This window comes from Falco punctatus (genome assembly GCF_963210335.1).
Source record: "Falco punctatus genome assembly, chromosome: 13".
NCBI classification, from domain to species: domain Eukaryota; kingdom Metazoa; phylum Chordata; class Aves; order Falconiformes; family Falconidae; genus Falco; species Falco punctatus.
In genome coordinates, this window is record NC_137593.1 from 13,179,187 (window position 1) to 13,201,791 (window position 22,605).

At 46.3% G+C, this 22,605-nt stretch overlaps 1 protein-coding gene across 8 annotated transcripts in view; it reads left to right on the forward strand.

The window, feature by feature from the left end:
- Positions 1–22,605, forward strand: part of TP63 (tumor protein p63) — a 114,173-nt gene that overhangs the window by 67,112 nt on the left and 24,456 nt on the right. The window contains exon 1 of one of the 8 annotated variants that reach the window (XM_080410558.1): positions 1,480–16,948. The exons of the other annotated variants lie outside the window; for them this stretch is intronic. Within the exon in view, the coding sequence (XP_080266684.1) occupies positions 16,913–16,948 (36 nt within the window). The 5' untranslated portion in view covers positions 1,480–16,912. Of the gene's footprint in view, positions 1–1,479; positions 16,949–22,605 lie in introns of those variants that run through there. 8 annotated transcript variants of the gene reach the window in all.

Genomic DNA, 22,605 nt, shown 5'->3' on the forward strand with positions numbered 1-22,605 from the left:
ACTGATTGTGCTGGTGATGACACCACTTGTTACAGCAGGAGTGAGGAAGGGAAATCCAAAGGGGTAATCCAAAGGGAGAGAAGCGATCTGGAAGGAGAAGGCAGTGGAGGAGGAGATGGGGTTGCAGGCGGTGGATGTGCACACTGGGGGCTGGGGGAGCTGATGCAATGGTGTGAGCTCAGAGCCTGGCTGGTGGCTGCTGGTGGCGAAGCAGGAGGCTTCTGTATTTGGGCATTTGTCTCGGGTGAGAAGGGTTAAGGTTTGGCTTCCTCAAGCTTCCTGCAGCCTGCCTGCCTGCCTGGAGAGGCTGTTTCCATCGTGTGCTGCCTCCTGGCCCAGAGCAGCCAGGGAGGCAGGGAGGGTGTTGATTGCCACCATCGTTCTCGTGCGCAGGGAGGTTGTGATCATGCTTCCCTGCTTGAACAGCTTGTGAATTGTGTTTCCCTCTGTGTGACTTTACAAAGCCTAACGCTAAGGTTGCTGAGGCATATGTAACTTGTCCTAGGTGTCATCTACCTGGAAACAGAGGAGTCGGGCTTGTCTTTGAAGGAGGTTCCTTTCTCACGGCAGGGAGGTGTTTTCAAGCTAGCGAAGCTGGGAAGAACCAGTTCACCTGTGAGAACCAGCCAGGAGGGGCCTGCTGGCTTCTGTTTGGGTTTTTATGCTTGAGTAAAAGGAGATCTGAGTGCATCAGGTTCCCATTAGAATGTAATTGTGCTTTTTCCCCTTAATATCATTGTCATGTATATTTGTTTTTATGAGCAGTTATCTTCTTCTGTTACTCTTTACAAGCAGCCATACAGATCTGTATAATAGTTTCCAGAAAATGTCTTACGATTTGAGCTGTCTTGGTTCGTTTTTTCATTTTCCTTTTAGTATCCCGTATTGTTTTGTAAATTCTACCAAGGGAATATAGCCTCCCTATATGAACTGGGTATTTGCCATATGCTCCCTATTAGACCAGTGCCTTCCATGATGACAGAGCTGCACTGTGGTGTAAGACCGCGCAGTGGGGGGCAGCCTGTACCCCATGCAGCTAGCAATGCCCAGGAAGGATGAGAAGGGAAGTTATTTACTTATTGTATGAATTGCTATCTGCCAGCACTGGGAATGGAAAACTTGGGTCTCCTGCCTTGCAATGGCATGTGCTTTGCTCTTCAAACCACATAGTTGGTGTTGGGCACCCAACAGGCTTCAGATGGTATGGATGTCCCTCTCTTTCAACTAAGATTTAGCCTCTTGGTTGCTGTTAGCAGCTGATTCTCTCCCAGTGTAACAGGAGACCAGTTAGAGCTTGCTACAGGTGCCCCAGGATCTGTAAGTGAAAAACACTGAGACATTAGGATCAGACACAAGAGGATGGAGAGGAAAGTCATGGGGGGGCAGAAGATCCCTCAGCTGTTTCACACAAGCAATTTCTAGTTGTATGTGCATCACTGCATCACACTTCCCCCCCCCCCCCCCCCCCTTTAGAAAATGTGCTTTAAGGTTTTAGTTATTTTTGAAGAAAAATTCAGAGGAGGAGAATTAAGTGCAAGAAACTTTCTTTGGTTTTTAATGAGAATTTTTTTTTTTGTCTATGTGGAGAGGAAAAAGTGTTAATTAAACATAATTTTCATCAACGCAACTTGCACAAAAAAGCCCCACCTACTTTCATGAGAAAGGAATAAAGAGAATCATAATCCTGGATTAGGTATCTTTCACTACACATATATAAAAACAACACCGTATGAAAAGGGGGAAAGTATATATGTGTATATACACACACCAAACATACCAATGCGCCTCCAGCAATATTACCAAAGGAATTAACTTTACAAGAAACAGCCACAGCCTGGAAAGAAGCCATTTTTCAAATAAAAGCTGAATGAGACTTGTGGTTTCTGAGAACTATGAGAAGGAAGGGTTAAAAAAACATTTACAGATAAGAATAGCTGATGTTGGGAGATGAGTGAACATCTTGAAGTAGGGGAGGGTCACTATTTAAATTACCCTTCCCCCCTCTTTCCTCTTAGTTAAAAATTGGCTTCTACTAAGAACAACATGTAGGATTAATGTAGTACTTTAAATCTTCAAAGTGCTGCACAAACATTACTTTCCTCATCGGCAAACACCTTTGCTTGCTAGGCAAATCAGGAGTGTAGTCGCCATTTTAGAGAAGGGAAACCAAAGCACCAGAAGTGCCAGAGTTTTCCAACCAGTAGGTTTTTGTGGAGTGAGGTGTTTGCCTTTCTGAGTTTTTTTGCGTGGTGGTTGGGTTTTGGGTTTTTTTTTGGATGCTTTGGGGTTTTTGTAGTGTTCAGCATGGGGACTGCCTCTAGGCTGCCTTGTGAAAGCTGCTGTGCTCTCCTGGGTTTCACAAGTGCTAAGCATACAAAGCCGCCCGGCAGAGCTTGAACGAGGCATCGGCAGAGTCACCTCCTTACCTCTCCAAGGGTCATGGCAAGCTGGGCCAGAAGGAAGGCAGCCTGCTCTGGGGCAAGGAGGGTTTCCTACAAAGGTTGCCAGTTTCCCCCATACCATTAAGCCGCGTAACTTTAAACTGTATCAACTGAGCACTGTTAAAAGATATTTCAATAGTACAAAAATTTGTGCAGAAAATATACCAATAACTGGTTTAAGTTACTTTTGGGTAAAGGTTTTCAGGTAGGCTGGTGCAAGAGATATTGCTCACCTTGCAGACAGACTGACCTTGGAGCTGATCATTCCTTTTCCCCAGCTCGGCTGAAGTACAGCAATTGTCATAAATACTCTTTCCCTGCCAAATTGATACAGAACAAGCAGCAGTTTGGCAGCGTGCTGAAGCAAGCAGAATATTGCGTGTGTTGTGTGTTGCATTGGTGGTGCTCTGTATGCTGAGGGTTCAGCTCCAGTGCTTGGCAGATCATACGCTGTGAAGAAATTCCTACTTTTTTTAAAAAAGTAGTGTGCTGGGTAGGGATGGCTTCTGTATAGACAGAGCATGAACTTTATTATGCAATGGAAATCTTTTCATGAGGTTTTACTATGTGCAGGTGTGTCAGATTTGATATTGTAAACACAGTAGGATAGCTACCCAAATAAGAGCTTAGATCCTCTTGCAAACATAACCGAGTATTGATACAAACTTCATCATTTCCAGTTGTTAAAGATAACACTTAAACAGCGGAGCAAAACTCAGTGGAGCCACTGGAGGAGAGTGCTACTTCTCCCTCTATTTTAGAAGAGCGTTTTCTTTGAGGAGAGCAAAATATTACTTGTCTGATAAAAAGGAGTGGTTTACTATCTGCTGATACGTTAACTGCTGAAATTAATCTAAATTCAGCTTTACAGAAAGCTGAAAAACGCAGGAAAGCAGCACTCGAGGCTGACCTGTATTTCCTGAACAAATGAGGTGGGACTTGGGTTTAAACTTTGTGGCTCTGCTGTTTTCCCCATTGGCCACGATGGCTGTACTGCCTTGGGGCTCTCCCCCCTGCCTGCTGTGTGCCCCGGGGTGCCCCACGCTCCTCTCCTGGGCAGAGAAGCCGTGCCGCCCGCAGATGCCGTGCTTAGGGAGCAGCATGGACGAGCAGCAGATTTGGCTCAAGCCCAGCCTGAGAGCTGCTCCTGCTCTGTGATTTAGATGTAATCAGGGTGATGTTGTGCAAGTCATTCCCTCTGCCTCTGTTCCCTTCTCTTCCCCCTTTCCACATACCCATCCTCAACTTTGGGACTGTGTCACCATGATGCCGTGTTGTAAAGCTGTTAGACCCCTGATGCGAAATGCCCGGGGGGACAGCAGGGGACTGCTGCTTGCTGTGTGTCTGGTATCACTAAGACTTAGCTTTCAAGCCTCTTATTTTGACTTGTTTACAGGACATCAGCCTTTCTACAAACTAAATTTTGAAGGAACCAAAGCATATCTCCAGGCTAAAGCTTGAAACTACCTGGTTGTTAGTTGGCTTATTGCTTCCCCTGCTTGAGATCTCCAGCTTTACCAGCATCAGGCCTGCCAGGTGTGAAAATTACTGCTGCAGAGGCCATTTGAGGGCTACAGCATGAGGGAAAGCCTCTTCCTGTTATGTAGCCAGAGCATGATGCTATAGCAGCACTGCTGTGTTAGCTGTGGTGCAGAGCCTTGGCAAACTCACCCTGCCACTTGTCAGGGCTTATTAGTTCATCCACGTGAGCCGTGGCTAGGAGCTGACTTGCTCCTGACCTTGCAATGGAACCAGAGAGAGCCCAGGTTTGCAATGAAACCTGCACCCACAGTTCCTTGGACACGGTTTAAAATGTGGGGCTGGAGGGGGTGCCCACAGGGAAGGGACGGGAGCAGTGCTGCTGGCCTCGGTGTCCAGCCTGGAGGGCATTTGCAGGGCAGGCAGCCCACCTGCTCCGCTTGCATTTGCGTGTCAGCATCACCATGGGTGGGAGAGAAAAAGTCTTCCTGTGAGATGTTTGTCAGGTGGCTGAGCACTGAATGACACCTGTTCATTAATCAGCGAGGTGGTGGCTGGTTTTCTGATGAGTTCCTTGTCTCCTGTCTCTTTGGCTGCAGACCGCTCATATTACTCATTCTTAGTCACTTTTTTTTTTATTTGACCCATCCTTGGTTGTGTTCTTGTAGGCGTATGCGGAAAGGGGACTCCAACAAAAAACAGTCTGTGCATTTCTAGATATCCTACTAAAATTTCATACAGTTCTGGCAGTCACAAAGGAAGAGACCCCTAGGAAAAGCTTCAGAAGAGTCCCAATTTAGTTCTGTAAGATTTAACAAAGACAAAGCATGTGGGCCACTTATTTTGCCATACAGTTTCTATACAGAATTAATGAATTTGGCCTTTATTTGGCATCCCCTTTGTGTGTGACTTCTCTGATGAGTCATTTTTGCCTTCCTTTGTCAAGCCTCTCCAAAAAGCTACAGAGGTTGGAGTCTTTCTGGGTTTGTTTTTTGGCAGACTGATCCATGCAAGATAAAGATGGGGAGAACTGGGTTGCACTGGTGCAGCTGGTGTTCAGAGGGAGCACCGCAGCACGGTCCCTGGCCGGCGGGAAGAGCAGCTCTGTGGGCAAACCAGGTTCCAGGTTGAATTTGCAGGGACACGCGCTGCAAGAAAACAGTTTATATGCTGCACGTCTGACTTCATGAGCACAAAAACGCTCTGACGCTGTTAGTCACCTTGCTGATCGCAATCTGTTTAATGGGGCTATTTTGTTTCAGTACACTGATATTCTGATGCATGTTTTGCAGCTTATTTCAGGGAAGCTTCCTAAACGCAGAACTCGCAGGGTCTTTCTCTTAAGTGGGGTGGCTTGGTAGCATTCTAAAGGTTGATAATGCACATGGCCAAGATTGACTCTGTTGGTTATGGATTGGGAATGACCACTTCCCTCTCCACCACGCAGGTCTGAGCTGTTGCCAACTGTCCCCTTGCCTCTGAAACTTGAACTCCTGGGGTGCACCTTACCCTGGACCCCCCAGATCATGCAGAGTCCACAGTATGACCCCAGCATAACCTGCTCACTGGGGAAGTCAGCATTTCTCTACTCCAGGAGAAGCAGGGCTGAGCAGGCAAGCAGGCGCTGGCTGCCAGGGAGTGGTGCAGGATGGTCAGGTATTCCTGTGTGCTGGGGGCTCTCCAACTCTCTGCAGCGTGCTGCCTTCAGCCTGCCTGGCATGGCTCAGCAAGGGTGTAACAGTTCACTCAGCTTTTTTTTGCTTTTTTTTTTTCTTTCTTCTTTTTCCACTGGCCATACCAATCTGATTACACCTTCCAGGGATCATCTACCCCTAAAGCTTAATTAAGAGGCTCTTGTCTGACTCGTCACTGACTCACCTGCCACTGTATGAGCTCATGTCTGACTTGTCCTAGGAAGATAGTGAAATATGTCAGGCTTCTCTGAAATATATCAGGGTTTTGTTTTATTGCACCCCTGACATTGCTGTTGGCTGCTGCAGAGGTGAACAGAAAGATGACTGCCCCAACTTTGTTACATTTATCTAAACTTAGTCGCTTGCCTCTTTGTGCCTTGAAAAACTAGATGGGGTTTTGCTTGCACAGCTGTAGGTATGTTAGAGTTAATAAAAAAAAAATATTAAAAATTAAATAACCTTTGAGTTTTGGCTTCAGGCAAAGTAGGTGAAATGATGTGTTTTGGAGATGAATGCTCTTGCAGGAGACAAGATGTAGCTTGCAGGAGAACATCTGCAACCAATCCATTCTGTATGAGATGGGGCCAAGACTTGTTTGTATCTCAGTACCTGTTCAAACATGTTTTAGCACAGCAAAAAGAGGTTTTGAATGCATTGAGGAAGGGTGGGTAAGAAGGGAAAGAGACATCAAGCTGAATGTTTGCTTAATAGCTTTGATTTCTTCATTAAACTTTTAAGCACTTTAATGATTTGATTAGCTGTTTTCAGAGCACTGTAGAATCCCCCCTTTTTTTCTTTCTTTCTTAAAAGAAAAGAGGAAAAAACACTACTCATCTTAGTGCTGCAAAATGAGCTTGCTTTCTGGCCTGGAGCAAATCTGGTAAGCGTTTGCTACCTTTGTGTACCCACCCTGAGGACTGTCGGTGGAAGGATGTTCTTTAATACATCGATCAAAGAGTGTGCAGAGATCCAGTTACCAGGCTGACTGCCTGGACACCAGAATACAGCTTCCCAGTCAAGTGCTCCTTGCCAGCTACTCCCATCCTCTTTGTTCTGTAAGAGCTGAATGTGGAATGAACATCTACCAACTGCAGTTTGCAGAGCTCGTTTGCCTGCCTTTAATTGTACCTTGAAATGCCTCTTTCTCTAGGCCTGTGGCAGCGTAGAACAGTTATATGACTCAGGAGCAGCTGAAGTGGTGAGGCTGGTAATAGAGGTTCTCATATCATCACACTGATGGGTTCTCATTATCATACTGAGATTTGCAGTTTTATTTATTATTTTTTAAGCTGACCCCCGAGATGCACGTGCAGCTATATTTCTGGTTTGCACATAAAATTAATGTGAGTTTTGAATGTGCAAACTGTGTGACTAGAATCTGTTACCAGTGGAGTATAGCTACTGTTGCTCAGATCTTTTTTTCCTTGTCTTGTGGGCTGGATTCCTTTCTGGAAAGCTGGGGGTAACTAATTTGGGCTGAATAAGGTGAAGAATGTGAACACACTGCCTCTAAAATCCTACCAGAGGAAAGGGGCGTGCATTCAAAGTGCTTTGTTCTACATAGATGGAGTTGTAATACTACTTGGGTAGTATTTTGCCAGTGCTTAAGATCAGCAGGCTATAATTTTTTTTTTCCTTGGGTTTGTTTTTTTTCTTTTTTTCTCCCTTTGCCACGCACCAGATTCTGCTGTGACTTTACCAAAAGTGCTTGCCGAAGTGAGGCAGCCCTGGTCATGTGCTAACATTCTTCAAGGCCCCAACACACAAGTGAATTATGGAAGTGCAAGATGCAGAAATGCCTGTCCTCTGCCTTTGATGTAGACAGGGCTCTTCCATTGCGCACTTGCTCATCAGAGTGAGGTTACTCTTCTTACTCTTGTGTTTTTATGCATTTGTCAAGTCCCTAGTGACTGTGTTCCCTGGCCAGCTACCAGGAAGGCCTCCTACAGCTTGTCCGTGCTCAGCAGGTAGACACCCATGCTAGGGATAGCCTTAAGCTCCATGCCATGCTGCATGGACTTGTCATGCTGTGCCTAGAAAGAGAACTGCTGTGTCTGTGTGGTGCTGCAGAAATGGGTCAGGTTCATTACCTCTGGCACGTTGCAACTTGAGTGTGACATTCTGGGGGCTCTGCCGAGATGACTTGGCCATGGCTGAACGCCTCCCGCCTGTCACACACTGAGTTAGCATGTGGCAAGCCAGCAGTCCCCGCAGCTGCACTATGGGCATGCCTTTAGCAGGCATTGAGCAAGGACACTGGTTGCTTTTGTCTTGCCCTGCAGGAGGCATCCTGACCTAGAGAGGTAGTCAGAGCTGTGTTCAGGTGCAGGTTGTACCTCACTCCCTCTGCTTAGGGCTTTCAGTCAAGAGGGCTTTAGGTGGCTCTCTCATCCTTCCTTGAGTTTGCTCTGCTGGACCGCATGAAAAGCCTGATGCGTAATTCAAGCTACCCGAATGGATGTCTGTCCTGATGTGCTGGTGACTCATGCAATCTTTCTTTTCTGCCTTCAGAGCTGGGTTGCTGTGAAATTCTTGAGCAATAGCAGAGCTCATCTCTGGAGAAATCTTTTTTTTGGAGAGAGCTTCCAGAATGGTTGGCTATTCAGGGGTTTGTTTCCTTGTTTTAGAGCTCCCATCCCAAAATCATCGAGGAAGGTGGCCAGAGCCACATGGTGGGAATGACACTCTCTTCCTCAAGTGCTGGCTTAACTTTCAGGTTTTATGCCTCTCCTGTACAAACTTTGCCTTGTCCCCAAATCCCTCCAGCCACTCTGGTACCACACATCGAAACCTCTTCTCACTCTTTCTCTGAATTTTGTGATGTAATTAAGCCTCTCAGCCCACTACTGCAATGTGAAAATGGGTCCCTCTTGCAAGGACTATTCAGGATCTTGCTCTTTGGAGAGGCAGCACATGGAGAAGCATACATCAGCCTGTGTGGGAATGGGGGGGGGGGGGGGGGCGGCAGTGTTTTGTTTTGTTTTTTCCCCTTGGCTATATGAGCAGCTAAAACCTGTAACCTACAGGAGTTGGAAGCTCCATGCAGAAAATTAGCTTAGGTTGGTGGAAGAGTTGAGATCACATTTTTCTTGGCTAATTAAAGGATTAAAGGTGCAGAGATTTAGAGTGAACTGTCAGTGTGCTACAGAAGAGAGCCTTTGATGGTTGAATCCAACTTGAAATTAAACAAATTGCATTTAAATAAGAAATATGTGGCAACAGTTACAGTCTAGCTAGGCCTCTATCATTTGCTGTCCTCCAGGACCAGGTAGCTGGTGTGTTATGACGAGGGTTTCTTCTCCCTCACCAGTTTGCTTCTTCCAAAGTGCCTCCCTCTGGGTTGTGTCAATCTGTTGCCTCCATGCTTTGTAAAACCCAGTTTATTTCTTCTCACCTGGTGTTTTGTGCAAAGGAGCCTTGTGAGCCACCTTAAATAATAATGATCTTTGTTTGTCCGTCATAGCAGTAGCATGGTTGTATCGTTGTAGTGTGTTTTGTCATATCTCTGATCCTATTTAGAGGGGGGGTTGCATCCTGGCACTTTGCTGTCTGCAACTGGAGAGCTGAATACTTGTTTTCCTATGGGGCCTTTTCTGTTATTCAGTTGTGATGCTGGTCAATGGAAAGAGGATTTTTGGGTTATACTGATAGTTTAATGGTGTCTTTCTCTGCATAGTGGTGGCTGATAAAATTCTGGAGGGGTAGTTAGCTTCTGCAGTTCTGAAGTCCTTGCTTTCTTTGGTGCCAGCTGATTGTCTTCAATAGGCAACGCTTGCAAATGGCTTACCAGCGTTAGTCCCAGCCCTCTCTCTGTCTTCTCATTTTGGATAGTGTTTGATTCAGAGCTGCTAAGGGGCTGGTTTAAAGTCTTACCTTTGATAGCACTTGCAGTGGTGCAAGCTTATGAGACTTGTGGTAGCTGTCTGGGGATGAAGCTTGCTTGTTGCAAGGGCAGGAATTCACCTGCAGAGCATCGCATAGGGTAACAGCACATTCTGTCCATAGAGGTTTTGCACCTTTCTCTGATGCATCATGTATGAGCTGTAAGGAAAACGGGAGTGCCGGACAGTGTGAGCCAATAACTTCTGATGTTGCAACGCTGTCTTGTTTTGATCCTTTTTGTTTTATTTCTTTTTAGGGAGAAAAGAGCTTGCCTTTAATTACCTCCTATCTATATGAGGGGGTGGGTGGGTGTTGTGTTTGCCTTTTTTGTTGGGAAGATGGAAGAAATCGCAAACTTGCAACTAGTGAAAAATCTGCAGGGATTCCATAATTGCTCAGAAACATGGCATTACTTACTAATTGGGTGTGGTTAGTTAGGAAATCTGACTTTAAAATTATGTTTCCCAGGGAACTATTCCTGTTCTCATTGTTATTCAGTAACAAAGACTGCTTTTTGTTTGGGAAAGCAGTCTTGCTTTGAATGGGGTAGGTCTTCTCACAAAGCATCCATGGCTTGGGGTCTTCAGAAGTTGCAGTTTGCAAATGGAGCAGTACAGAGGTAGGAGGTCTGCAGGGACAAAGAGCTGTTTGGGTGTTTTTCTTGGAAAGCCATCTTCAAATTGTGGTCATGAGGATTTGCATCTAAATCCACATTCGTTCCTGTTAAGTTTCCAGTTAGGTCATGCAGATGACATTATTACCTTGCATTTACACAGTGAAATAAATTGCTGGGTATTGAGAGATTTGCTGTAATCTGTTTCCAATAATTTATAGATCTGTAACTATGTCATAGAGCATTTGGACAATTATTCCTGATGAGTTTACCTAGCAGGCTTCTAGATTTGCCTGTAAAGTGCATCCAGGTCTATGCAAGCTTGCTTTATGCACTTGCACATTCTTGCTGAGATTATCAAGCAACGAGATATTGGCTAAATCAGGTGTGAACTATGCTGTGTTCAAGCCTTCCATTTCTCATGTGACGTATTACTGCATGTCTTCCTTTGGCCTGCACACCAACTGGGATGTGGTTTTTCATTCTTCTCTTGGAGGGCAGGAGATGCAAAACTGAAGATTTTGATTTCTTTAAGAGGGATAGGAAGGACTGCTGCTAACATTCCCCATTGCAAGCCCTTTCTAAATCCTGCCCTGCAGAATGGCTGTCTTCCCTTAGCTGCTGCAGTTGCATAGCTTCGGGGCTGCTGGAGAGCATAACGAAAAAATGGAGGAATACCCCTAGCCTGGGATGGGCTTGTTGCACTTCCTAGCAAAGAAGATGCCACAGGATTGACTTTGCTATCTGCCTGGGGGTGAGGTGCTGCGTTCTGGACTTGGGGATGTCTCAATGGCCTGATGGCTGCAGCAGCAATGCTGCTGCGTTCCTCAGTGTAGTTCTTGACAAGCTGTTTCCCACGGTATGTAGGAAAATCAAGGTCTCTGTTCAGTAAGGCGCTTGAGTGAGTGCATAACCTCTAGCACGTGAATATTCCCTGTGAAATCTATTGGTTCTGTTGGAGTCAGCAAGGCTGCTCCCATCCTTAAAGGTAGGCATCTGCTTAAACACCTTGCTGAATCATGTCTTGACTTTGAAAGTAGGCTCAGGAGAAACCACATGAGTTGACTCAAGGACTGTGCTTAGCTAAGTCATTGAGGATGGAAGGAGAGCGCTGAGAAAGGGGAAGATCTGGGTAAAATACAGATCCAAGAACCTTGCAAATGCCAGTAATAGCTAGTGATGATGTTCTTGTCTGACTTTCTTGCTATTCATCCCCAAAGCTTAATTGTATGAATAAAAGGTTTAAAGGTTTGACTTAGTCACCATTCATCCTAAGTATGCTGGAGCTGCTGTCATGCTTTATTGATCTAGCTTAGCGCTGAGTTACTACATCTTTATGTCCTCAGTAAAACTACGACTTGCTCAGTTAGGTGTGATTTTTGTCTTTCCTAATCCTTACATTTTCTCTGTGACTCAGAACTAGAGAATGGCCTCGTTGGGTCAGTAAATCCAGAAGACAGAGGGACTTTTATAGAAATGGTTTGGTCTCTAGGAGTAGGAGAGGGCCTTTATCAGGTGGTCTTCATACAGAGGAAGAATATTTGCCCGTGGGTTAGTCTGTTGCCTCACTTGGCATCCTGGCCAGAAGAGCTTTGCTGGCTTTTCACTTTAATTATTAATGAAATGCTCTGCAAGCAGGGGAACAATATTTGCATAGATGTAATTCTGGAAATTGAGCGTAATGTGATCAGGAAATGGGACAGGCCCTGGCTGTTATCATGGAAGAGACTTGCTGGTACCTGCACTTTGTTTCAAATGTAATAAGATCTGACTCAGGAAAGTTTCCTGGATGTTAATAGAGAAAACTCAGTGCCCTTTTGGCAAGGGACTGGTGCTCACCTTCTGCACAGGAACAAAAGAGATTTTTTGCAGATTCATAAATCTGTTCTGAAAGGGCTGCTCACAGTATGCTGAAGATTTAGAGGGAAATGGTCTCCCTCAGAGCAGAAAGGCAGGGGCGTGTGTGTGTGTGTGTTCAGGACTTTCTTTTTCTGAGATAGAAGCCAAGGAACAAGGCACTTGTGTGCACTGCCAGTGAAATCTCAGCGGGAAGACATGATGCTACTTGCAAGGTATGCACAAGACAAGACCAGAGGCGCCGCAATGCTTGATTACTGTCAAGGGCTCAGTTGGAACTTGCCTTTGCTCTTTGGCCTGCAGCATTTATGTAGAAATTGGGGACGCTGCTGCTTGCTTCCAAAGCTTTGCCTTGATGGGTCCTGCCCACATCTTAGGTGGAGAGGAAGGAGGGGGGGGGCTTAGAGCCTATGAAGTAAACAGGAAAATTACTCACCTTAATGATGCATTTCACTGGCACTGCCGCTTTGAGAGCCTGTCAGATTTAATACTTTCTGTCTTTCCTTCCATCGCCTCCCATAGGTGCGATTATTACTTTATTAGAAGGATGAAGTGGAGAGGTATCTGTACTTCCCCTCAGGTGGAACAAACGGAGAGGGGGGAAGGAAGGCAAGTAGGAGAGAAGGGGGTTGCCTTTCTCCACTGGAGCCATTCAGTCTTTGTTGAGAGCACGCATATGGAAGAGTGCTCACTGACTGACTTGGCTGGTGGCCCCTGGTTCTGTTGCAGCACTCTGGTTCAGAGCTGAGATCCTTGGACTCCCAGTTAGCTACCAGCCCTGCTCCGTGGGGTCCAGTGGCTGGTTCTCTGCTTGGGAGACAGCCACAACCATTCCTGCACTTAGTCACAGCATGGCATTGAAGTAGGCTTGCCCAGCCAAGAAAACACCCACACAGTCATCAACCTGCTCAAGCTGCTTAGTCCGCTGTAGAGGCAGAGGTGTCCTGCTCTCTGCTCAGGAAAGACCTAATGTGTTTTGGCTGTGGATTTCAGTATAGGTAATCACCCCCTGTGAAACATGGGGTTTGTCTCAAAGGTTTTTGTGTTTTCTGTGCTTGTCTGGGCTGTGGTGTCACAGAGCTCTTGCACTGGCTGTGTCTGACCTGTCTCTTTGGATGGAAACTTTGGATGAGGAAAAGAGCTACAGAGGGCTACTGTGGGAGAGCCCTAAGCTGTCACATGCAGAAATGCAGGATCTGGAGGTGTGTTACACTATCTGAGGAGGCAGGAGTGTTCATCCAGACCTGCCAGCTTTCCCTCTGGAGGAATGTTGCTGAAAACTGCCCCCTCTGAAATAAATCTGGCATCCCTTGCTTCCACTGAACTACACTATGTGGAGATGTCCTGCAGCTTGTGTCAGTAATGCACTTGCCAGCAGGAGGGCTGTTGTGGGGCCATCTGGAATGGGTAGGGAAGCTGATCCTCCATGTGGGTTGTGGGAGGAATGGAAGAGGAATCTCTTAGGGTCATTTGCACGAGGCTTAGCAGGTAACAGAAGTCCAACTATGTCTTCAGTAACACTTTAGGAAGGCAAGGAAAAAGTACAAATCATCCCTACGTGAATTTCATCAGGGGTTATTTGTCCTCTAAGTAGAGTCCGTTGATTCTAAACCCTAAGTCAAGAAAGAGTGAACAGGGAAGAAAATGTGTCTGGGCAAAGGAATTAAGTATGAGAGGTCAGAAGATATTGCAGCACAAACAAACCAGCAGGCTGCAACAAGGCTTTACTGTTGGTCAGATTCTACTGTCTGCGCTGTATCTCCTTCCTCCAGAGGTCAGACCACACTGCTCCTCTCCCACCATCCTCAGGGCTATTTAACCACTTAGTGGGAACGAGCTACAGCTGCACATCGACCATGTCAATCAACCCACTGCCTCTGAGGCAAGGCCACAGCTGCACGTTATCAATGCTAATCAACCCACTGCCTTCATTCCTCTACAATAAGACATTAAACTTGGTTTTAGCTTTGAATTGCTGGAATTTTCTCTCCTTTAGCCACCTATCAGTATAAGAGTGTGTAAAGGCAACCAGCTTGCATCTCCTCTGAACCTGTCAGTGACCCAGCTAGGAAGATGTGCCCATATCTGACACTCAAACTCTTACCCTTGCAATATAGTGACCCTGTAGCATTTTACAAGTAGGTCAGCCCTTTGACATGAGCCAGAATTGTAGTGGAACTACGTCACCATCTAGCAAAGTGTCCTGCTTTCTAGGGTGTTGAATAGCTGGTGCAGTCTGTAGCAGAGTGCCCGATACCTCTGGGCATGATTCTGCCCCTAAATCACAGCCTTGGGATGTTGCTGATTGAAAAGACTATGTTGCCAGAACAACTTCATTGTATGGTGGCTTGGTTTTTTTCATTTTGTTTTGGGTTGGGTGTTTCATTTTTTTTTTTGTGTGTTTTTTGTTTGTTTGTTTCGGGTTTTAAATGCGTTCTCTTGTCCACCATGGCTTCCCCTCTGCTGTAGCAGATACTATACTAATGACTCATTTACTTTCCTCTGAGATGTTTATGAAAACCCCTGATTTGCAGATGAGGGAACTAAAAAGAGTTTTGGAGTTAGGTCTTACACTTGGCATTACCTTGTACCGTGCTTCATCCTGTTGATCTTCAGCTGGTGTGGAGCTATCTGAACCTGTGACTATGTCCTGCATTGCTGAGGACCCAAAGCCTATGTCTACTCTGTAGGGGGCTGCAAGGCTTGACCTGCTTGTCTGGGACTCTTACAAATGACTCATGTTGATGAAACCAGGTTAGATTCGGTGGGAGCAGGCTTATTTTGGAGAGCTTTAGGATTTTGTTTTGCTTTTTGCTGTTTGCTTTTTATAATTGAGCATGCACAGAAACAATCAGTAGTGACAACCTTTATGTGCTACTTTGGTTCTTCCCTCCTTATGGCCGAGTTCATCACCCTTTGACTTCCAGCAGGAGACAAAAGTGACTGGGACATGCATTAAAAGCTGGCATCTGATTATTCCAGGCAATGTTTCCTCTGGCTGGTTAGAGTTCTTGGAGTTTGACTGGTAGGATGAAGCATGCTGGAACATGCGGACTTGAAACAAGTGAGATCTGGGAGGCTAATAGGAAACAAACAACAGCCTTCCTCTTTGGCTGAACCCAAGACAGATGATTGTAAGAAGGTTTAATCCCCCACGCCAAGCTAGGAGGAGGTTTGAAATGGCCAGCCTGGGCTTTACTTAAAGCAGTGCATGAACAAAACAGGTTCTGGTACTCAGTATCTGAGGCTGAGGCACACGAGTCAGAATCAGTATGGTGGTGGGGTGGGTTTGCTCTCAGGAGCCTGAATATGTTCTTTCCAGTTCATTTCTGGAGTCCTTTACAAGAAAATCTTCACTTGCTTTAAAATACAAATTGAATCAGACCACCTTAGGTCTAGGTTTGGCTTCATAAATGCCCTTATGCAGAGGCATACTGACTTAGGCAGGAGGTGGTTAAAGCACTGCCAGAAGTTAAGCATGTACTGAAGTTTTCTTGCTAAATCAAGGCTTTTTACCTGCAGCTTTGGGGTATACATTCTGGTGTAATGAGTACAATTGCTTGGAAGGACTATTGCTGGTTATGTCACTGTCACAGTTTCTAGCTGGTGTGACACTTGGTGTCATACTAATCAACTTAGTTTCATGTAAGCAAACACGTGGTCATATATATACTGTACACTCACTTGGATTACCTGCAAGCAGGTGTGTGTATCTAGTATAGGTGCAAATACTTGTAACTTCAGTGTAGCACTTTGTTTGCAGTGGGTTCCCGTCCTGCTAGGAGGGTGTGAAGCAGCCAGGTGTCTCAGGATAGTGGAGCTCTGAGAGGAGGGAAGAAATGCAATGGAGTCATTCATGGACCTTCTTCTGCATTCACTGTAATGATAAGAAATCTTGCTGTCAAGTTTTATTGGTTTACCAATTAACATTCAGTAATTGAAGGGGATGTTTTTCAAATCCAATTTTAACTAACTTTTTAACCTAACTTTTTTTGCTCCTCGCTATTCTGCCAAATTTTAACATTTCATAGCCTTTAGGTGAGATTGGGTAATGTGAGAGTGGGCTTCTTGCAGTGTATGTTTTAGTGTTGCATCTTCTTTGGTAATTAAACAGGTTGCTTATGTTGTGCATTTGTAATACAGGAGTCACTGGGAGAATTAGGTATCAGTTTGAGAGGCTAAGAGTTGAACAGTATAAACAGAGCCTGTGCCCAGCCCTTACAGACAAAAATCAAACCAAAACCAGCACACAAAAAAAAACCCACCAAAACAAAAAAAAAACCTACCACCCAGACCCCAGTGCTTTAAGTGTAACAATGCAGCATGTGGCCCCATGCATGGGAAGCTTTATTTGTGAAATTATCCTAAAGAAAAGTCCTTTGAGGAAGAAAATACCACACAGTGTTTTACTGGTGACCTGTAAATTGGCAATGCAGAGCCTATGAAAATAGCATCACAGGGACATGCGGGAGACACTGATCCGATCAGTGAAATCAGCACAGCATCTGGAGCCCGGTACAGTTTCAAAGTCCGTGTGCTTTGGCCAGTTCTGTTGCATCAGAGGGAACCGTGCTGCAGGCAGGATAATTCTCAGGTGTTTTGTGCATTTGTGTAAAATTGTGTTTGCAAGAAGGTATCCGAGAGTGTACCTCAGGCTTTGGGGAATAACATAAAATAAAATGCTTCCTGTGGAAGCTACTCCATTCACTGAAAATGTCCATGTTTTGTAACGTGGGATCTCGCCATCAGTGCGCGACCCACGGGGGAAGGTGTTGTTAAGCACTGGCTCAGCTTTGGCTTTTCAGCACATTTTCTATTATTTCATACCTCCACCTCACTTGCAAAATTTCTAGTGCAAAGTAGTCTGTCAGAAATGCAAATTACTAGACATTTTTAGCATCTGAAGCTTATTTGGTACTGCTGAAGTTTCACTTTAGAAACTGGATATGATACACAAGCAGAGTGTGAGCTGGGTATGCAAGGTAAGGTCATTTGACTGCAGGAGACTTACTATTTTAGTTTTAAAAGAAGTTATTTCAAAAAGATTTTTTAAAAAATAGAACAGCAAAGGAAGAGAACCAGCAAAATAAAATAGTGAAGCCTTGCTTCACAGCCGTCAGTTTGTATCAGAAAACATGCGTAAAATATTTCCCAGCTTGCCTCTGAAGTTTTCCATCAGTTTTGGGTTGGTTGGGGTTTTTTTCCTCTTGAACAGGATACTTTTCAATTAATTTTTTATTTGTTGTTCGTTTAAAGTGTTTTCAAGCCAAACCTCGAGGTCTTCGTTTGTTGATGAAATAGTTCTGTAGATATGAAACTGCAATGTAAAAGCCCTTGAATGTAAAGTTTTCTAATTTACAACTGTTTCACAGTGCAAAAGTAATATGGGAAAACATCAGTGTTATTTCTGTTATCATTATGACTTTGCTGGCAGTGTTAGGTAGGAGTATTCCTAAAGCAGATAGTACATCCTGATCAAGGTAATTTTGAATTAAAATATCTGGGGAGCCTCAAGGGAGGTGCTGAAGTATTGTCACATGAATGAATGATCTCATTTTCCTAAAGATGGGAGAACCCAGCAGATGCTCCAGATGCAATGATTTGGGGATTTTCAGGGGGGTGTCCTACAGCGTGACCACTTGTGCCTGTCCCTGTGCACACTTTTTGGCCTGCTTCAGCGCCGCCCTCCGAGATGGGGTGCGTGGCTGGGTGTTTGCAGGGCGGTGGTAGGGGGCTGGCCGGGGGTGCAGCGTGGAGGAAATCGCAGGGGGTTCTACGTGGAGGGGGGAGCACGGAGCCGGCGCTCTGTGCCGCGGTGAGTAGGTGGCTGAGCACGCAGCTCCGCATCTGCCCGGGGAGGGGGGGGGAAGCGGCTTCTGTCTGCGCATCGTGCGACAGCGCGGCCGAGCGCAAGCATCCCTTGCCACCGGCTTGTGGGCAGCGCTGCTTTCCCCGGGTCCCTGCCCCTGGGCTGAGCCGGGGGGCGGCGGGCAGGGGGCAGCCCACCCCACGGCCCGCACGGAGGGGACCGGGCGCGCCAGGCACCGTCCCGCTGAATCCTTGCCCGCGGGCTACGTTTCTCCCTTCCCCTCCCTGCCACCCCTCCTCTTCCCCGTTTACCTAAGCAGCTCAACGCACGTATAGGTATTCGTTTATTAATTTTTTTCCCCCACTACGGTTTCCGAGGCCGGCACCAGCGGCGGGCGGGGGGGTGCCGCCTGCCCCGGGGCTGCGCCCACACGCTCCGACACGCTTCTCCCCTCGCTCCTGCGGTTGCGGCGGCGCTGCCCGTCCCCACGCCCCTGCGCCGTCCCCTGCGCGCTGCCGGCCGGGGGACGCGGGGCCCACCTGCCTGATGTCAACATCTCGGAGGGTGAGGCCGGGGAGGAATGTGCCGCTCCCAGCCCGGCACAGGTAATTAATCCCTGCGACTGACAGGTGGCAACAGGCGGCCTTTGGCTGCGGCTCCCGGGGAGAAGCGCTGGGAGGAAGGGTTTTAGTGGCTCATCGGCACCCTGCGTGCGCGGCGCGGGGAGGGGCAGAGGGGCTCAAGGGGAACGTGAACTTTAAGTCCCTGCAAAGACAGACGCCCTTGCATGAATCGCTGCCCATCCTCAGGAGGAAAAACAGGGCGATGTGGTTTTTCCTTTGCCCCGGGGTGGAGAAGTTTGGTAGATGTCTGCAAAGCACTGGTGAGGGCTGTGTCAGCATCCCCTCTGCTCCCATCCTCTCTGGCCGTAGCACAGTGGTTTCTCCTGCAGGTGGGTGATGCTCGCAGACGCGTCTCACTGGTGCAGTGGGCTGTGAGTCTGGGGGCTGTCATCGCCTGTGGTGGATCTGTAGGGCCTGATCTATCGCTGACCTGACAGTTGTGCCCACGGGTTGAAGGTCAGCTACGTCTGCTAGCAGCAAGATTTCTGCTTTTCTCTGGAGCCTGGTGAGACAGAGAACCTCAAACTGGAGCTGCAACATGTCAGCTAGTGAGCAGTGGGGTTAAGGTTACGCTGATTAAAGTTAAATCTAGCAGGAGGCATCCATGTCTGCAGCGCTCTGGGAAGAGCTCTTCTTGCACTTCCCTGCTGTGAGCATCCTCTGGGTACACACTAGTTCTGAAAGTGTGTGTGTGTGTGTGCGCGTATATGCACACACACTCTTATCTGGTGTGTGTCCCCCATGCCCCCAGCAGTTGTGGGATTTTTCTTGAATGAAAATTTAAATCACTGTTCATCAAAGCAGAGACGTTTAAGGTACATGCATAAATCTTGATTTTTATTCTTAGTAGGTACCTTCCTTTCCTTCCACTAGCTTTTTTTTTTTTTCGCTCTTAAATGAATAAAGCTTATGCAGGTGATTTTTCTATTTCTTTGTGAGTCTGCTTGTTCTCATCTGTGAATACTTTGGTGCAAGTAAATGTTGCTTTCCTGCTCTGCTAAGCTGTTCTTTTTTTCCCCTTCTTGGAGTTACTTAAGTAGGGGAGAAAGCATAGCAGGCCAACAGCTTTTGAAAATGAATGTAATGTAACTGAGTTGACTAAAACACGACTACTTGAAAGAAATTTGCGAAAGATTTGAAAGACCTGTTGATCTGAGCAGAAGGGGCTCAGGGAGCTGTCATGCCATAAGCCAACCTCTGGGATCACCTTCAAATTGACATCCATCAGCATTCGTAGAGCTCACCAAACCCCGCTCCTTTTAAAGACTTTGGGACCATAATCCCTCAGCTAGATCAGATGGTAAAACAGATATTAGAGGTAGATTTCCAACGTAGTGTTTGGGGGATTTTGCTGTATCGGTATTTTGCAGGGGAATTGAATTCTCAGTGAAAAACCATTGCAGCTTGTATTGCACGGAACACTTATTTCCAGGAGACTTCTGTCCTTTCTAACAAAAATTCTCCATTTGAGAGGTTAAAAAGTGTTTTGTTTTGTCCTTTAAACCCTTTGTTGACACACCTTCCGGAGAAGAGGCTTGCTAAGAAATCAGACAGGTGTTGCCTGATGGTAGCTGGCGTGTGTGTATTGTGATACTGAATTACTAGCCAGGGTGCCAAGAGTGGGTAATACGGTATGTCTGCACAGGCAGGTGGGGAGGGCAGAGCTGCAGGCACTGGAATGTTTTCTTCTTTCCTTTTAAAACGTATTATTAAGCAAAAAGCTAAATTCACTGTTGTACTTAATCTCTTGAAGTCTACTTATGAAGTGCTACATGCAGCACTTGAACCCCGAAGAAAAGTCAGAGCTAAAGCTCTTTCCTCACCCTCTTGAATGGGTAACACATTGCCAGCTCTACTGTCTTGTTTTAAATAACTTTCTGGTCCATACATCTGGTAGAAGCAGTGTTTGTGCTTCTCGGGCTGTTGGCACAACTTCTGTGCCTGCTGCGAGGTGATTCGTAGTCTTGCTAAATGATAGGCTTGTTGATTGGGCCGAGCTCATTTTTGGGTTTTTTTGCTCTTAATTTAGTTTTCTTCCTCAAGCAGGTAACAGAAGCACACTGATTAACAGTCATGCTCTGCATTTCCGGGAATTGCTCGCCCTGTGATCTGACCCCTCATACAGTGGGCGTCTGTCAGTTCCCATAGCAGAATAGTGGGCAGGGGGACTGTGACCCCTGCAAGGTGGGGTCATTTGGGGACCGCTGGGGAGAGGCACCTTGCTTGCAGGCACTCTCTGAACACAGACAGCTCCTTCCTCAGGACTTTTTCCTGAGGCTTATTTGCTTTGAAATCTATATACAATATCCTGTCTTGCTCTGTGGATATAGCTATTATCACTGATCCAGTACCCAGTCACCATGACCTAGTTGTTTGCATCTATTTATGCCAATAGATGGCTGGGCGTCAGGTTACCCACGGTTGCAGCAAAGTTGGCAGGGTGGGAAACTCAAGCCCCTTACTGTCTGACAGCAGGTACCCCGTGGACAGATTTACACCGGTGTTAAATGACCAGCCGCTCAGTGATTACATGCTCACGGGCGGCTGTGCCTGGGGTAGATGTGAAATCGTGGCTGCGTGCCATGTCCCTGAGCCCTGTGTATTGCCTGTGAGGACTGAACTCCTCTTGCAACTTGACAACAAAAAGGCAGCAGAGCCCTTTTGCTGTCTCGTCTAACTCTGTGCTGAATGCTGCTGCTTGCCTGCCTGTGCCCTGACCGTGTTCTGAAGCAGAGGTGGGCTCCTGATCACCCTCCTTCTCCAACAAGCCAGGTTCAAGGTGTTGGCTAGACTCTGGAGCTCTTGAGTCTGCCCTGTGTTTTGGGGACGTTATATTTGTATTTCTTTGTTGGACAGGCTTGTTCATCATAACCCGTTAGCCCGTGGCTGTTTGCTTTCTATGAACTTCAGCTGCAGGTCCAGTGCCTGCCTTGCTGGTTGTAGTCAAAGGCTTCTGGCAGTTGGGGTGCTGAAGGGTGGGTGAGGAGCCGATCCCTTCCTTTGCTGGCAGGAGGGCCATGCTGGTTGACCTGGAGCCTTGGTATTCGTGCTGGTGTCAGGCACCTCTCCTGTTCTTCTGAAAGCAGTGATTTTTTTAATGTTTTCAATATTTTTTTCCTTCTTGTAACCCCATCTTTCTGTCTTTGAAGCTATTACACATAAAATTACAGTCAACACCAACACTTCTGATCCGTGACCACGGGGCGTATATCTCCTTCCATTTGTTCAATTCTCCGAATGCCTGCAGACACCGGACACGTTGGCTTCTGGCGTGTGCTGTGCCCTCTCTGCGCCGTTGCGCTTCCATATTTATGCTTTCATTTCAGCCCATCGTCTTTAGGTGCCCAATTTCTTTATGCTTCAATGATGTTAAGGCATCCAAGCAATTAGTTGGCTTTTTGAGATATTTAAGGTTTTCTGTCCTTGAAACCTTCACAATGCTATTAGCAAACCATTGTGTTGAAGGAAACAATGCTTTCTAAATTTTCTTCCTCTTCACATAGAAGTGATTCTTTTCCTACCTCTTGAGATGAAAAGACAACATAGTGAGCTCACTCTTACCTTCACTAAGGAATTGCTTTTTAATTAAAAAACAATAAGGAATTTCAGGTTAAAAAGATGTATGATATAAATCACCATCTAGATCTTTCGCAACTTTTTTTTTTTTGTAATTGTTTGGCATGTTCCCCGTTTCCGCGGGCTGGGTAAATCCTTTGTGGGTTTAATCTCTAGCCTGCAGGCACATAAAATACATTGCACAACTTGGCCTTCGCATTTTAAAGATGATTTTTCCCCCCCACCTTAGCTTAAATACCTGTAGCATTTTCTCTGCCATGTGGCAGGGTGGCGTTGAGTGAGGAGGGAAGGGACTGGCTTGGCTTATTTTTAATCCCTCTCTCCTCCCAGGTGTCTCTCCCAACTTTGGTTTTTCCTGTGTTAGCAATGTGTACGCTTCAAAATGCAAATAATCCCCAAATATCACTGGCTAATCCTTATGCTGCCACGTCACCCTCCACCCACCCATGCATGTGCCAGCTCTTCCCATCCCAGCGGGGTGGATGGCCATGTCGTGCTCTCGACCAGTATGGACCTGTCTCTGTGCCTTGTTTGAACACTTGGGACTGGGGCGGTATCAGCCACGGCTGCTGGAGACTTTTTTTTTTTTTTTTTTTTGAGGAAAACAACCACCTTGGGGCTTTCACTTTTC